Source organism: Sodiomyces alcalophilus (assembly GCF_042370955.1).
Source record: "Sodiomyces alcalophilus JCM 7366 unplaced genomic scaffold ACRALscaffold_1, whole genome shotgun sequence".
Lineage (NCBI taxonomy): Eukaryota > Fungi > Ascomycota > Sordariomycetes > Glomerellales > Plectosphaerellaceae > Sodiomyces > Sodiomyces alcalophilus.
The window spans coordinates 278,911-295,413 of record NW_027263532.1 but is presented as its reverse complement, the minus strand read 5'-3'; the positions used below and the strand labels follow the sequence as shown (position 1 = coordinate 295,413).

The 16,503-nt window shown below is 58.2% G+C and overlaps 2 protein-coding genes across 2 annotated transcripts; one reads left to right on the top strand and one right to left on the bottom strand.

Moving 5' to 3' along the window:
• Positions 1-115: 115 nt before the first annotated feature.
• ACRALDRAFT_2038243 (uncharacterized protein) lies at positions 116-12,835 on the top strand (the record flags this gene model as incomplete). The annotated part of the gene is made up of 7 exons (XM_071020857.1): positions 116-163; positions 241-7,384; positions 7,449-8,018; positions 8,088-8,144; positions 8,213-12,262; positions 12,337-12,681; positions 12,741-12,835. The coding sequence occupies 7 exons, from the start codon at positions 116-118 to the stop codon at positions 12,833-12,835; spliced, it is 12,309 nt and encodes a 4,102-aa protein (XP_070878377.1).
• Positions 12,836-13,424: 589 nt separating this feature from the next.
• ACRALDRAFT_1025952 (uncharacterized protein) lies at positions 13,425-15,266 on the bottom strand (the record flags this gene model as incomplete). Its single annotated transcript, XM_071014773.1, has 3 exons — positions 13,425-14,679; positions 14,732-14,932; positions 14,992-15,266. 3 exons carry the CDS (start codon positions 15,264-15,266, stop codon positions 13,425-13,427), a joined length of 1,731 nt encoding a protein of 576 aa, XP_070878376.1.
• Positions 15,267-16,503: the final 1,237 nt, after the last annotated feature.

Below are 16,503 nucleotides of genomic sequence, written 5' to 3'. Positions count from 1 at the left end.
GGGCATCCCGGCACGCGAACCGAGCTGTCTTCTCAGCAGACAGTACGCTCCAGGCGATAGCTGGGTGGGAGCACGCCTCTTCGACCTTGCGGCTCTGCCGCCACCCGTCCTCAAGATGGGGAAGATTACCAAGACGATGCAGCCCAAGCACGAGGAGACCTTGGTAAGCCCCCGCCATCCTCCTTGATCCCGCCCGTCATTTCGTCGCCTCGGAAATTCCGTGTACTAACCTAACTGCAGTCTCCTTGGCTGAGGGACTTCGTCCAATCTGCCTCGTCAACTCCTCTCCCTCTTCTCCCTGCATGCCTTGCGACATTCCCGACCCGATGGCCCTTCCCGAGAGGCGACCTCTACCACTGGATCCCGCTCCTCAACCGTTTTGATAACATTCTCGGAGCCTTTGCTGCTACCTACAAACTTAACGACGGGCCCCAGACCCGCGAGTTGAGCTGCGATGTTCTCCTCAACCGAGACTCCAAGATGGCCGACTACGGAGACCAGAAGTGGGATATGGACCTTTTGCGTAAGCAAGGGTATCAGGAGGATGGCGACCGCCAGCTCATTGAGGTTATCCTCAAATTCACCCGCGTTCTGCTCGAGCACTGCGGCAACCGAAGCATCTACGCTAGTAGTGGTTACTTGAATGATCTGCTCAATACCACTTGTCTGCCGATCATCATCGCCACCCTTGAAGTGGGCACCGAGTTGGCCAAGCGATACCAGGCGTCAGTGAAGCGTATTGGCAGCCACTCCCGCCATGTCAGCACTGCCCTGCTCTCGAACCACTACAATATGGACTTGGGTCGTGTGCAGCAGCTAGCCGCCCCCTTCGTCAAGACCCCGCTCGTATCCCTCTCGGAAGGCGCCCCGTCGGGAACGCCCAGATCCGCCAAGGGCAAAGAGAAGGCGCACCACGCCACTAGCCAAAAGAACGCCGCTGCCATGTTTGCCAATGATCTGGGCGCCATCGTCAGCCACGATACCAGCCGTTGGAAAGGCTGGGGTGATGTCAAAGTGACCTATACCGTGGCGTCCGCGCCTCGGAATCTCGCCTCAGCCGTCACGTTGGACCGTATGCCCTCGTCCTCCAATGCCCCATCCACCCCGACGCCTCTTCGCCGGAGCACGACCATGGGGACCCCGTCGCAGCAGACTCCGAGGTCCGCCCGCCAAGCGGCGAGCGAGGACTCGCCCCCGACTTCCATTCTTCGCTCCCCGGCCCTGCCCAACGAGCAGGCACTGTCCAGCCAGAGAGTTTTCGACATCCCCGAGTCTGTCGTTGCGTCCTCCTCCATTCATGACCTCCTTGCCCGATGCCCTGCCGATCTCCCGGCACAGACCAGATATGACATCCTCAACAGGCTGAGGGTTGCAAAGGCGCTCCTCGGCGATGCCGAATCCCGCCAGCAAGTATTGGCCGTGCGCCTCTTGGCCATCACGAATCTGGCATACATCCACCAGGAGGCCACCTTCATGGAAAAGGTCATGCGGCCCGATATCGACGAGATTCGCCGATTCCAGTTGGTCTATCAGTTGGCTGAACTCATTCATCCTTCGGCCGACGGCTCGACCCCCGTGCCTCTATGGCTGCAGTCGACCGCCCTGGCTCTGCTAGAGGCTATTTCGACATTCCAGGCCCGGTGCCAGGACGTCTTGTCGGCAGTGAATGCCAACGTGAACCACGGCATTCTGCTGTACGTCATTAGAAAGGCTGTCGCCGGTATGAAGGCCGATGACCCTCCCGACCAGGGCAACCAGACCACCGAGGTGGATACTTGGCGAAAGGACCTCTTCTCCCTCACCCAGCACTTGGCCATGTCTACCAGGGTTGGCGCTGAGATGGTCAGTGCCGGCCTTATGGACGTTCTGGTCGAGATTCTCAAGATTCGGTCCAACGTGGCTCGCCGCAATCAGTCTACCATCCTGAGTTTTGTCGATGGCTTGATCTGGTCCTACCAGAACGCCTTCCAGGCCTTTTTCAACGGTGATGGTCTGGATGCCATCTCCGACCTGGTCGTCACGTCCGTCGAGGAAGCGAAGCACTTGACGGAATCGGGCCAAGGTACCAAGCCGGAGCTTCACTCGTCCAACGTCGATTATCAGGTCCCGTTCTACCAGCAGCAGACTCTCAAGTGGTTGCTCAAGTTCATGCATCACATGATGACCAATTCGTACAGCATTGGTGGCAACACCGATCGCCTGCTGCGGAACCTTGTGGACAAGTCCGACCTCCTGGCAAGCCTCCGAGAAATCATTTTGCATTCCAAGCGCTATGGCTCCGTTCTGTGGACCAATTCTGTCACCGTGTTGAGCGACTTTATCAACAACGATCCTACCAGCTACGCCGCCATCGCGGAATCTCGCATGATTGTCGCTTTTCTCGAGTCCGTCACGGGCAGGCCGGTGCCCGACCAGCCGAGCACCGCCCGGAGCGACGACGCAGCGGCCGGCCGCGACGGCAACGCCGCCGATTCGTCGCCGCAACAGGACGACCAGGTTGTCTTGGAGCCCGACAACAGGCCGCACCCGCCTCCGGAAGACGTGCTTGACTCGCAAGTAGGTCGACCACTGGCCCAAGGCATTCTCGCCAACCCCGATGCCATCCTCATTATACCCCACCTCTTCAACTCGATTTCGCTGAACAACGCCGGATTGAAAATGGTCGCTTCCTCCGGAGCTTTCGAAGCCTTCTTCGAGATTTTCGAGAGTCCGAAGCACGTCGCCTGTCTCGAGGCCGATCAGCGACTACCTTCTGGCGTGGGCGAAACCTTTGACGAGTTGTGTCGTCATCATCCTGCCCTCAGGAACACCATTTCAGCCGCTGTTACGGACTTGGTGGCGAGGATACGCCATCTAGGCAAGGTCAAAGCTCGGACAGCCGGTTGGGGACTCAAGCTGGGTCTGAACGACAGTGACGGGAACTTCGTGTCCGCCGACCATGAAGTGCTCGGGCGACTCTCGGCGCCTCCTGCTGGCAAGGGCAAGGCTCCTGCCGAGGACCAGGACGTTGAGATGACGGACAGGCCGACGACCGCAGATGGGAGTGCCAAGAGTGGTACAAAGAGCGCCGACTCGACGTCGTCCGCAGACAATCCCGCGGCCTTCCACCCTTATGTCCGCGCCCTCTGTCTATTCCTGACCACCTATCTAGGCAACAGCTCCCTCAAGTCACTGTTTATTAATCGTGGTGGCATTGAAGAGCTCTTGGATCTCGCCGAGTCACCGAGCCTCTCCCTTTCGTTCAACGAAGGTGACCTCTGGCGTAAACTGACCACCGTCATCGGCCAGCTGGTCGATTATGCACCCGTGCTCGCCATCCCATCTATCCTGAATCGTGCCCTAGCCGCCATAGATGTGCTGAAGCCGATGATAGACGCGCACCGCGATGACCGCCCCTACTTCGCCCCTTTCGTTGCGTCTGACGTGACCATTAGTGCAGACCAAGCCGACGGCTGGGATTCCAAGACCAAAGACAAGGTCATGTCAGGCACCAAGATGGCTAAGGCTTTGATGGTAGTCCAATTCTACTTGAAGATGCTATTCGACTGTGTCGCCACCATTCCCAGGTCCAACATTGTCGCCTTCTATCCCATCAACGTCTTCGATAAATACCTTCGCCTGGTCAAATCCCTCGGGCCCCTCCTCCAATCGGCATCCAACGAAGAGGACGCCATCTACGAAGTCATTCCCCAGCATTGGAGGCCGGTGCCTCTCACGAGCCTGCGGGCCAAGTCGGCATCAGACAAGGCCAGGGTTTTGGATGAAGAGGACGAAATTTTCGTCGACTCGGCTTTGCCTCGAGCTGCTGCCCAGGATGGCACGGGGGAAAACAAAGACGAGGCATCGGGCACTGAGCCGAAACGCCTTACGAAGCAAGAGGAGTCGAGTACACGATTCAAGAATTACCAAGTCTTGCGTTCTCTGCTACACACCATGTATCCTTTTGCGTACCCGTTCCTTCAGCAGCTCGGTAAGGCCGTGTTGCCACGTCGGGAGCGAGACCCATTCTCCAGACAGCAGCACATTGAAATTGCCAAGGCCGTTGCCGCATGTGTTCTGGACTATCTGCGGGCGTCTGTGGCCCTAGACGATCCTCCTGCCCACCTTCGCAGCCAGTGGCTTCTCCAGCTCCACACTCTTGGCGAGATCATCATCGACACGCATCCCCGGTCGACTGACCGCTCTCCCATTCACATCAACACGCCGGTATATGTTGCCTTCATCCAGCAGGACGGCTTCGACGTCCTCATTTCGCTTGGGCGGCACTGTGCAAACACGTTGAAGAACAGCGAACAACGAGAGCGGCCCGAACGCCTGGCTTCCCTTGTGCTGAAGAGGGTACTGTTCCTCCTCGCCACGGCCGTCGACGGCAAGAGTTTGCTCGATGCGACAACCAATTATGGTCTTCTCGCACGCTCCACCGACAGGTCCGCCGAGAGGCGAGATCCGGCATTGATATCGCAGCAGCTCCTCCTCGAGGCCCGCATGACCGTGTTCCCGTTTGTCCGTGAGATCTGGGACGCGCCCTTCCTTGAGAAGGAGGCCCCAGACACCCTGCACAAGGTCATGGATATCCTCAAGACAATTTCCCTGGGAGACAACGAGCCAAGCCAGCACCGTCCCATTGTGGACGAGATCTTGAAGAAGACGCCGGCCCCGTTCAACTGGGCGCAAGGCCAGGCAGCGGTTCTCAGCCTCGGCCAAGATTACGACTCCGACTTGATTTCCGAAGCCGTGTACAGGGCCAATGGCAATCAGAACGCTGCCTCGGAGTACTGCCGCATGCACTCTTCTAATCTGGCTGGATCGAGGAACCCAGTGCCTCCCGAGGATGCGAACAAGCAGCCCTCAGGCTCCGGTGACGCAAGGCCGGATGGCGAGGGCGCCGTCGACTCCGAGGCTATGTCAATAGATGAACTGCCGATGCCCGAACCAGACAATCTATCGGGTGACGGGCTGCTGGGCCGAATGGAAGATCCCTCCGCCCGAGAGTCAGATGACGAGGAGGACGAAGAAGAGGATGAAGAGGACGACGACGACGATGGGGAGGATGCTCATCGCGATACCCCCATCGGCGATGCCACCGCTCAGAACGATCGTACCAATACCAAACAAGAGCTGGATAGTCAGAGAGAAGCCTTGCGCAAAGATCTCCTCTCTCGATCCCTGGACATTGTCAGAGCTCATCCGGCGTCTGCCTTTGAGGTTGCCGAGCTGATCCGCACAGTCGTGCTCTACCGACCCAACGCCGAGATTCGGGAGGAAGTGGGCGTCACCTTGGCCAGCGCGATCACTTCACTATCCGACAACGGACAGGTCACATCCGAAGATGATGGACGTACCGTGGCTGCGTACGCGCACTTGTTGGCCCTGCTTCTGCTTGACAGTGCTTTCTTGAAGGCCAACTTGGACACGCTCCGTAACAACGTCGACGCGTACATCGGTTTCCTGAAAGTATCACCGGCCAACTCGAAAGAGGAGCTGCCGCCCTGGATCCCCTACACCTTGCTCATTGTCGAGATGCTCCTGTCCCATGACGAGAAGCCGGTCGAGGCATCCTGGAAACCCCCCGCGAACGAGAACGACCAGGTCCAGCCCGCCGTCCTTCCGAAGGAAGACCCCGTCGTTTCCAGCGATCAGCAAAGTGAAATGTTAGACTGCATTCTTGATCTGCTCCCCCGACTCGGCAAAAACAACCTCTTGGCCACCTCTATCCTCCGAATTCTCGTCATCATGACCCGCAAGCGGCCTTTCGCGCGTAGGGTGGGAGACAAGAAAAATCTTCAACGGCTCTTCGTCATGGCCAAGCAGCTTGCCGGCGGCAGTTCGAACCCACTGAAGGATCCCAAGACGTCTGGATGCATCATGAACATCCTCAGGCATGTCGTCGAGGACGAGGAGACGATCAAACAGGTTATGCGGGCTGAAATCCGCAATCTGTTTGAGAACCCGCAGCGAAGCCAGCGCAACCTTGACGTCCATACCTATCTGCGCAACCTCGCCCCTGTCGCGCTTCGGGCACCGGACCTCTTCATCGAGGTCACTGACGAAATGACGAAGCTGACTCGCTGGACGCCGGCCAATGAAGGTAGCAGTCGCCCTCACCAGCTGGCCCTGAAGGAAGAACCGAGCTCCACCGCCGAGGCGGGGCATGATAAAGAAGAGGGTGTCGAACCGGCCGTGCAGGCAACCGAGGACCTGTCACTACATGACATCAAGCCGTCGACTGAGACGGGCGACAAGGACATGACGAATGCTCCGAAGCCCACCATGCAGAGGCCGGTCGTGGAGAATCCAGACGGGGTCGTCCATTTCCTCCTGTGCGAGCTACTGAACTACCGGGAAGTGGATGATAAAGAAGCGACACAGCCCAAGAGCTTGAAGGACGCCAAGGCGGAAGCGACGAGCTCTGCCTCGTCGTCATCGCCATCACAGGAACGGACACCAGAGAGCCAGCCATCGGAGAGCACGGACGGGAAAGAGAAGAAATCGTCCAAGGTCGCGTTCAAGGCAGAGGAGCACCCAATCTTCATCTACAGGTGTTTCCTTCTCAACTGTCTGTCCGAGTTGCTCCAGAGCTACAACCGTGCCAAGGTCGAGTTTATCAACTTCAAGCGAAGTGCCCCGTTGCAAACGAACACTCCCGTCAAGCCCCGGTCTAGCGTACTGAACTACCTCATCCACGACCTCTTTTGCCAGAGCGGCCAATCCGATGGCGCAGACAGTTTGCTCATCAAGAAGAGGGCCGCCACGTCGAGCCAGGCGCAGCAGGTATTGGTGGCGCTGGTGACCAAGACGGGCGAGAAGGTGATGGATAAGCGGCGCGAGCGCTTCGAGTACGACGACGACCCCGATCTTCTCTTCGTCCGCAAGTTCGTGCTGGACACCATTCTCAAGGCTTACGAACGAGCTTCTACCCCGGACGAGCCACTCGACATGCGACATGCCAAGATGCAGAGCCTCGCCGAGCTGATGAACCATATCATAGGCGAGAAGGATCGGGACACGCCCAGCTCAGTAAGAGGCATGGATTCTCCTCAGCTGCGCTCGCAAGCCCAACTCCGACGCATGATGTACGAGAAGGGCTACCTCGACAAGCTCACCTCGTCTATTGCCGACTTGGATCTTAACCATCCCGGCGTCAAGCGATCTCTCAAATCCGTGCTCCGTGTCCTCCGCATTCTTACCTCTACCGCCAAGGAGCTGAGCCGGTCCAGTGTCATGCCCTCCGCTTCCCTTCCAGAGGCTGCTGATGACGAGTTCATGTCGTCTTCGTCCATGTCCGATGTGGATGATGACCGGGAGGAGACTCCCGATCTCTACCGCAATTCTGCCCTGGGAATGCTTGAGCCCCGTGGCAGTGACGATGAATCGGACGACGAAGGTAAGTACCGCGAATGTTATGCTTCATAGTAGTGAGTGACGTATCTAACGAAATTTCCCTCTAGATGACGATGAAGAGATGTACGACGATGAGTATGGCGACGAGCTTGATTACGGCGACGAAGAAATCTCCGAGGACGACGAGAACCGTCTTAGTGATGACGATGAGGAACTCGGAGAGATGGGCGAGATTGAGGGTCTCCACGGCGAGCCAGGAGTTGTCGAAGTCGTCATGGAGGACGACGACGACATGGACGACGAAGACGACGACGACTTGAGCGACGATGATGACGACGAACTAGGCTCCGAAGATATGGCAGACCTGGAAGACCACGTCGAGGTGATTGAAGAAATCGTTGACGAGCATGGCAACCCTATGGAAGACGACGGCGACTCTGATTGGGAGAGCGAAACGGACGAAGACGAGAACGAGGACGAAGAAGACATCGTTTACGAGGGAGACGAACATGACTTTGACGAGGCACATATGCATGGCATGGAACCAGGCGATATTATCGGCAGCCTTGCCCGTGCCGTCATGGACCCGGAGGACGACTTTGACGAGCCGGAGGAGATCGATGAGCTCGACGGCCATTACCTCGACGATGGGCGTCCTGATGACGAGGATGATGACGGTAAGTTCTCTTGGTTTCTCTGCACGGATTGGCTTGCATTGGTGCTTTGGTCCTGACATTCAAATGCAGAGGATGACGATGAAGATATGGAGGACGACGAATACATATACGACGAGGACTATCCCCGTAAGTTGCTCCTTCGGACTTGGAACTATCTGAGTCTAGGACATCCCTGTTGACTAACGAGACGACAGACGATGAGGCCATCCCCGTAAACGTTCCCGGACACCTTGGCTGGGATACTCTCGTTGTCGAACCTTTCCCTCATGGCCACCGACACCGCCATGGTCACCGGAGCCCCTTCCCACCAGGATTCATAGCTGGCGGTCACCGCGATCCTCTCGGAGGCAGGTCCCCTGCATCCATTTTCCGGGCTCTCCTTAATGTCATCGACCCTCCGTCCGGCCTCGATGCTAACGATGCTCCAGACTTCCGCAGCTATCTCTCCCGGGGACCTCGGCCAAGCGGCCCGCAGAATGCCGTCGACGACGGTGTCAACCCGCTGCTGCGGCGCAGCGACCAAACCACGGACCCCGCGTCTCGCCCAGCAGCCGGTGGTCCTAGTCTGGTCGGGCTTCCCTGGCCGCCTGAGATGCTGGTACCGGGTCCGGGACGATCTGGAGGCTTTTTCGATAGCCCCATTGCCCTCCTCAACGATATTGTCGCGTCCCTCCCGGTCATGCGGTCAGGCCCGCCCGTCCGCCTCCAAGTCTCTCAGCCCGGCGGTCGCGGTGAAATTCGAGAGTACCACTTCGGCCCCCGCGAAATGCGACCCGACAGCCGCCGCGACGGGACGTATCAAGAACCACAGCAGGCAGTCACCTTCAACATTGTGTCTACATTCGAACGATACCAAGAAGAAGCGAGGATGGTCTTTGGCGGTCCCCAGTCGGTCGAGATGGTGCAGAAGCTTGTCAACCTCATCCTCTCCAAGCTCGTCCCACCGGCCATGGAACAGGAGAAGAAGCTCAAGGCCGAAGAGGAAGAACGACGACGAATTCGCGAGGAAGAGCGGAAGAAACGCGAAGAGGAGGAGCGCCGAGCTAGGGAAGCCAAGGAAGCCGAAGAAAAGGCCGAACGGGAGAAGAAGGAAGCCGAGGAGCGTGCGGAGCGCGAACGTGCCGCCGCCGCCGCCGCACCGTCAGAAGGCGCCCCGGGCGAGGGCGAAGGACCTCAAGAGATGGAAGGGGTGGAATCACACGGCCCCGCCGAGACGTCGACCACCGAAGCACGCCCTGCGGATGCGCCTCGGGTTGTCACCACCTTGAGAGGCGAGGAGGTCGATATCACCGAACTAGGCATCGACCCCGAATACCTCGCCGCGCTTCCCGACGAGTTCAGGGAAGAGGTCATCGCCCAGACGGTCAGCTCTCGTCGCTCCCAGGCACGCGAGGAGGCCGCCGCCGGCGAACAACCCGCTGTCTTCCAGGAATTCCTTGATGCACTGCCGGAGGACATTCGTACGGAGATTGTACAGCAAGAACGCCAAGAGATCCGCCGGCGCGAGCGGGAGGAGCAACGCCGCCAAGCTGCGGGAGGAGGTTTGGGAGCTGTCCAAGACGCCATCTCCGCCGATATGGATGCTGCCAGCATTCTTCTCACGTTCCCACCCGAACTTCGCCATCAGGTTCTCCTCGAACAAGGAGAGGACTTGATGGACCAGCTGCCACCAGATATGGCGGCTCAGGTCCGTATCACGCCGCGTGTGGGCGGTGCTAGGAGTCCGCCATCCGGTGCCCCCGGATCGGGTCAGCAGGAGGGCGAATCGGCTCAGCAACCCGAAACCAAGGTGCAGCGCAAGACGGTTGTGCAGATGCTAGACAAGGCCGGCATCGCTACCCTTTTGAGGCTCATGTTCATCACGCAGTACGGATCCATCCGAAACCACCTCTTCAGCGTCCTGTCGGATGTTTGCGAGAACAGACACAACCGGATCGAAGTCATCAGCACGGTCCTCTCGATCCTCCAAGAGGGGAGCACCGACATGGACGCTGTGGAGCGTAGCTTCAGCCAGCTGTCACTCAAGGCAAAGAAGCCGAAGGACAAGGATGCCGACCCGAAGACACCGCAGAATCTTAAGCGTACTCTGACGTCGTTGGGCTCGGTCGCAAACCCTCAAGCCAATTCGGAGATTTCGCCGCTCCTGGTGGTACACCAGTGCCTCGACCTCCTTCAAGAGCTGGCCAGCAAGAACCCCCACATCCCGATGCTCTTCCTCACCGAGCATGAGAGCGTCGGCTCGACGCTGAAACGGTCGCTCAGCCGCAAGGGCAAGGCGAAGGATTCCAAGGCGCAGAAGTATGCCATCAACTCGCTTCTGTCGCTCCTCGACCGCGATCTGGTGATGGAAAGCTCGGTGGTTATGGCGTACCTGGCTGATCTCCTCAACAAAATCACGGTTCCCCTGGCCACCATGGAGCGCCGGCGCCGGGAGGCGGCCGAGAAGGAGAAGGCTGCAGCGGAAGAAAAGAAGAAGGCGGCAGAGAAGGCTGCAGAGGAAGAGGAGAAGAAGAAGGCAGAGGAGGCTTCCTCCGCAGAGGCTACGGCTGCCACGGCTGCCGGAACCACCGACGCCACCACCGCTGAGCCCTCCGCCAGCGAGACACAGCAGGCCGCAGCGGGTAGCAATGTGACGGGTACGGCCACCGAAGCGCCTTCGGCGTCGGCAGAGGCCCGGGAGCCGCAACCGGCCGGTGGTGAACAGAAAGACGAGCCCGAAAGCTCCAAGGCGGCTGAGACGAAAGATTCGAGCCAGAGAAAGGAGCGGCAGATGCAGGTGCCTGTGATCCCGGCGCATAATCTCACGCTGGTCATCAAGATCTTCGTGGCGCGCGAATGCAGCTCCAAGACATTCCAGAACACCATCTCGGCGATCAAGAACCTTTCGGCGATTCCCGGGGCCAAGACCATCTTCGGACAAGAGCTAGTCCGGCAGGCCAGGTTGCTCAGTGAAAACATCGTCTCGGACCTCGACGACCTCTTGCCACACATCCTCAAGGCGACCTCGGGCACGGAAATCCAAGGGGTAGCCCTCTCCAAGTTCTCGCCTGGAGCGTCGGAACAAAACAAGCTCCTCCGAGTGCTGACGGCGCTGGACCACCTCTTCGACACGAAGAAGAAGAGCGATGCGGGAGCGGACGAGGATGCGAGCAGCGAGAAGCAAGACTTGGTCCACTCCCTCTACCACAACTCGACGTTTTCCAAGATGTGGGAGAAGCTGAGCGCGTGTTTGAGCGCGATCCGCCAACGCGAGAATATGGTCAACGTGGCGACGATTCTCCTTCCGCTCATCGAGTCTCTCATGGTTGTGTGCAAGAACACGGCGACGACGGAAAGTGCGTCGACGCAGAGCGGGTCGGACAAGGAGAAGGAAATGGTTCTCTCGAGTCCGCCGCCCGAGTCGCGCATGGCGGGCCTGTTCTTCAACTTTACGGAAGAGCATCGACGGATCCTCAACGAACTGGTGAGGAACAATCCGAAGCTTATGTCGGGGACGTTTGCGCTTCTGGTCAAGAACCCGAAGGTGCTGGAATTCGACAACAAGCGCAACTATTTCAACCGCAGCGTGCACAGCCGGACGGGGGCGCAGCGGCCTTCGTTCCCGTCGCTGCAGTTGGCGGTTCGTCGCGAGCACGTGTTCCACGACTCGTTCCGGTCTTTGTATTTCAAGTCGGGCGAGGAGATGAAATACGGAAAGCTGAACATCCGATTCCATGGCGAGGAGGGAGTCGACGCCGGCGGGGTGACGCGCGAATGGTTCCAGGTCCTGGCCAGGCAGATGTTCGATGCCAACTATGCGCTCTTTATCCCCGTGTCGTCGGACCGGACGACGTTCCATCCGAACAAGCTGAGCGGCATCAACGACATGCATCTCATGTACTTCAAGTTTGTGGGTCGCATCATCGGAAAGGCGCTCTATGAGGGCCGTCTGCTGGACTGCTACTTTAGCCGGGCGGTGTACAAGCGCATCCTGGGCAAGTCGGTCTCGGTCAAGGACATGGAGTCGTTTGATCCCGACTATTACAAGTCGCTGGTCTGGATGCTGGAGAACGACATTACGGACATCATCACGGAGACGTTCTCGGTGGAGGACGACGAGTTTGGCGTCACCAAGACTGTCGATCTGTGTCCGGATGGGCGCAACATCCCGGTGACGGAGGAGAACAAGCAAGACTACGTCCGGCTCGTGGTTGAGCACAAGCTCCTGTCGTCTGTCAAGGAACAGATGCACCACTTTTTGAAGGGTAAGTTTGGGGTGTTCATCTTCAGGAAAGCGAAAAACGACTGTCCAGATAGCTAACACGGATTTCACCCGCAGGTTTCCACGACATTATTCCCTCCGAACTCATCTCCATCTTCAACGAGCAGGAACTCGAGCTCCTCATCTCTGGACTCCCCGACATTGACGTTGACGACTGGAAGAGCAACACGGAGTACCAGAACTACACGCCGTCGTCCCCTCAGATTCAATGGTTCTGGCGGGCGGTTCGTTCGTTCGACAAAGAAGAGCGAGCGAAGCTGCTCCAGTTCGTGACGGGAACCAGCAAGGTGCCACTGAACGGGTTCAAGGAGCTCGAGGGCATGAACGGCATCAACCGGTTCAATATCCACCGGGACTACGGCAACAAGGACCGTCTACCTAGCTCTCACACATGCTTCAACCGTACGTTCTTTATGTCCGTCCCTTTTCTGGCGCGGCGCAAGTTGCTAACTCAGTTGTAGAACTTGATATCCCCGAATACGAGAGCTACGAGGTGCTTCGCAGCCAGCTCTTCAAGGCCATTACGGCTGGAAGTGACTACTTTGGCTTCGCATAAGCCGGGCCGCTCTCTGGTGGCGTGTGTTGAGGAGGACTGAGGGAATGGAAGAACGACTCTCATGAAAAAAACCAAAAAGGAAAACCCCTGGTTAAAAGAAACAAAAAGCAAGACTGGATTTTCAAGGTTCGAGCAGCATGGCACGGCTTGTTCACTCTATTCTCCCACCCCTACTTGTATTTCCCCCCTTTTTCTTTGGAAAGGGGTTTTGTTTCTGGGCGAGGTGGAGTGGAGTCTAATTTTCGTCTTTTCTTTCTATCTTCTTCCATTTGCTAGTGGGCAGCTCTATGGCTGGTCTCGTTGCAGGGCGCTTGATTGCGGCGGAGTGCAGGCCGTCCGCAGTTTAGTCTGCATCGAGAGGCTATAGGAAGGGAGGCCAACGAGTGGACGTGTAGACTAGGTATCACCAGGTCATACAGAAGAATGCAGTTGTGAGCTACGCAGGGTGTCGATCCTTGTCGTCTCGAAGTTAGGACGGTGTGTTGGGCCTGTGCCTGTTATGGTCACCTTACAGAGCAGTAGACCATTTATATTATCGACACGGGCTTCTCGACTTCTAATTCTAACCCTTCCTCTTCCGAAGTCACCGCTACAAGTCGACCGTCCGGCACATCCTCCCGTCCGGCGCAACGTCCCACTCCTCGCTGCCGACGCCCTTGAGGACGTAAAAGAGGGACTGGGGATCCCACTTTTTCTTCACCTCCAACAACCTCTCGTAATTGCTCCCATGGAAGACCTCTTGCCAGTTGGGCTGTCGAAAGTCGGCCTCGTTCATGTAAGCGCCGCTGCCCGGGGTGACGGCCTCGATGCGCGGCATAAACTCGTTCGTCATGCGCTCCTGGGCGGCCACCATCTCTTCCCAAGGCGCGGCGGGATCCCAAAAGGTGATGAGCTGCATCTGCATCAGGGTGTCGCGCCAGGCCGGAAGGACCGAGTTGGCCGGGGCACCATGGGGCCGCGAGTAGTTGGCGGCGGAACCGACGGCCAGGACGCCGTTGGACGTCAGGTGGGAGAGGGCGTCCTGCAGCTCGGCGTTGTTCTCCTCGACGACGGCGCGGGGGATCAAGCGGCCGCCGAACTGGTAGCGCTGGACTTCGAGACCGCCCTGCGGCAGGGGGCCGAGGTGCTGATCGTAGTGGTCCCGGTACGACTGCTCGGTGTACAGGACGGGTAGCTGGACGCCCAGGTCGGACAGGGCGGCGACGAAGGGGGCCAGGACGACGTCGCGCACGTAGTCGGCGGTCGAGTTCCACACGGTGACGGGCTTGACGGCGAGCATCTGGTCGTTGTTGTAAAAGACGACCATGGCGCCGTCGTCGACCATTTGCGGCAGCAGGTCGTAGAATGCGACGACGGCGGCGTCGAACTGGTCTCGCGAGACGGTCGGGGCGAGGAGCTGGAAGGCGGCACCGCCGACGTTTTCGGCCGGGTAGGCCCGTACGACCATGCCGACGACGACGCCGAAGGTGCCGCCGCCGCCGCCGCTGAGGGCCCAGTACAGGTCTTCGTTTTCGGTGGGGGAGGCGGTGACGGTGCGGCCGTCGGCGGTGACGACGTGGAAGGCGAGGGTCTGGTCGGCGGCGAGGCCGAAGGCGGTGCTCAGGGCCGAGTGGCCGCCTCCCTGGGTGAAGCCGCCGGCGAGGCCGACGGTGGCGCACTCGCCGGTGACGACGGTCAGGCCGTGGGCGTGGGCGGCTTCGAGGATCTCGTAGCCGAGGACGCCGGCGCCGACGTAGGCTGCGGGGCCCGAGTAGTGCGGGTCGGACCAGTCGGTGAACTGGATGGTTTTGAGGGACTGGGTCCAGATGGCGAGGGCGCCTGCGCCGGTGGAGCGGCCGAGGAAGCTGGTGGAGGTTAGGGGTGGGGTGTCTTGGAAGGCATGGAAGTTGGACATACTCGTGACCGGTATTGCGGACGACGACACGCAGGTTGTGGGTCTGGGCGAATCGCAGGGCGGCGACGACGTCCGAGTTGCAGTTCACGCGGACGGCGTAGCTGACGTAGTTGCCCAGGGTGCAAGGCTTGGAGCGGTCGGTGAAGGGGTCACAGCTCTGGTTGGCAAAGTAGGTTTGCATCACAGAGGAGGACGACGGGATGCTAGGAATGGTCAGTTACTTCCATCAGGAGAACGGTATCCGTCCGGTGGTGGATCGTACTGGGTCAGGGGATTCGTCCATTCGGCGCGCAAGGCGTCGCAAGCGGCTTCATCGTAGGTGGGATCGTGGCATGGCGAGCCGATGGGCTCGGTGGCGACGAGGCCGCCGCGGACGGTCGAGTTGAGGTGTTGCCATGTGTCTTGGGAGGGCCAGCAAGGGTCGCCTGGCATGCAGTAGCAAAAGGCGGCTGGTCTAGTGGCAGCTGTGGCGGGCGTGGCGGCGGCGTGGGCGGAAGCCAAGAGGATGGCTTGAAGGGCTGTGTTGAAGAGCTTCATCTTGAGGGACGGTCTCCTGGCAGGGACTCAGGGGGCCGGGGCAGTGGGCGAGGGGAGGAGGCTAGATAAGGGGTGAAGGGAGCTCAATGGACTTTCATTCTCACCTCCCAGACTATAAGACAGATGGAGTTCAGCCCACGGGCGAACCGAAGAGGCGAGATAGGGGTCAGATTCACCATGCATTTTCATCGATTCTCCGCAGGCTCGCCCGGAGATGTCTACCTCATAGGGCATACCGGCGTGGCATGGTGGTGTCCAGTTGGCAGCAGAATGTCGACCAAGGGGCGGCGCTTTCTAATACGAGATGGTCTCCGTGGGCCAAGACCCTGCGACAGCTGTGGCGGTTGGCCCTAGGTCGCCTTGGGAATGTGATCCGTGCTGGGTGGTAGGAGGATACATGGAGGATCCATGGAGAAATCCGAAATGATGCCGAAAAGCACGTTGAAGATCGTTGGGTGGCTGAGGCGTGGGGCTGGCTCAGGGGTTCAGGGGTTGATGGTACGAAGTACTTGGGTACTTGACATTTCTCCGGCAAGTAGTCCTGTACTTTGACTTCTTGTACATACGTTATACGTTGTATGTACTGTACATGTGAGTACCACTATTTGCAGCCGCCCTGTCTGGTATTTGCAGCCCTCTCTATCCTATTTCGGAAGGTTACGCGAGCCCGCGTAGTAGTCTGCATACGCCACGATCTTGGCTGCAGATGTCGCGTACCGGTACGTATATATTAGGACAAGACTTTCTCACCTAATCTTATCTCTGATGTCTGTAACTGTAAATTCACTACTTATAATAACCTTCTGTACATGAACCTCTAGGCGATACGAATATATCACGTCTACCTACCTAGAGGTAGAAGAGAGTAGTAGAAAAGGGTGGTGGAAAAGGGTGGTGGAAAAGAGTGGGCGAAAAATTTTTTCTCGTAAGGCCACGTAATCAGTCACGTAATCAGTCACGTAATCAGTCACGTAATCAGTCACGTAATCAGTCACGTAATCAGTCACGTAATCAGTCACGTGATTAGTTATATAACTGGTCACGTGACTAGTCACGTGACTAAGAGCCAATGATACATACACATTGACATAACATAATACGGTGTGTGACTAGTCACGTGACTAGTCACGTGACTAGTCACGTGACTGATTACGTGACTGATTACGTGGCCTTACGAGAAAATTTTTTCCGCCCTCTTTTCCACCACCGTTTTCCACCCACCCTTTTCCACCACCCT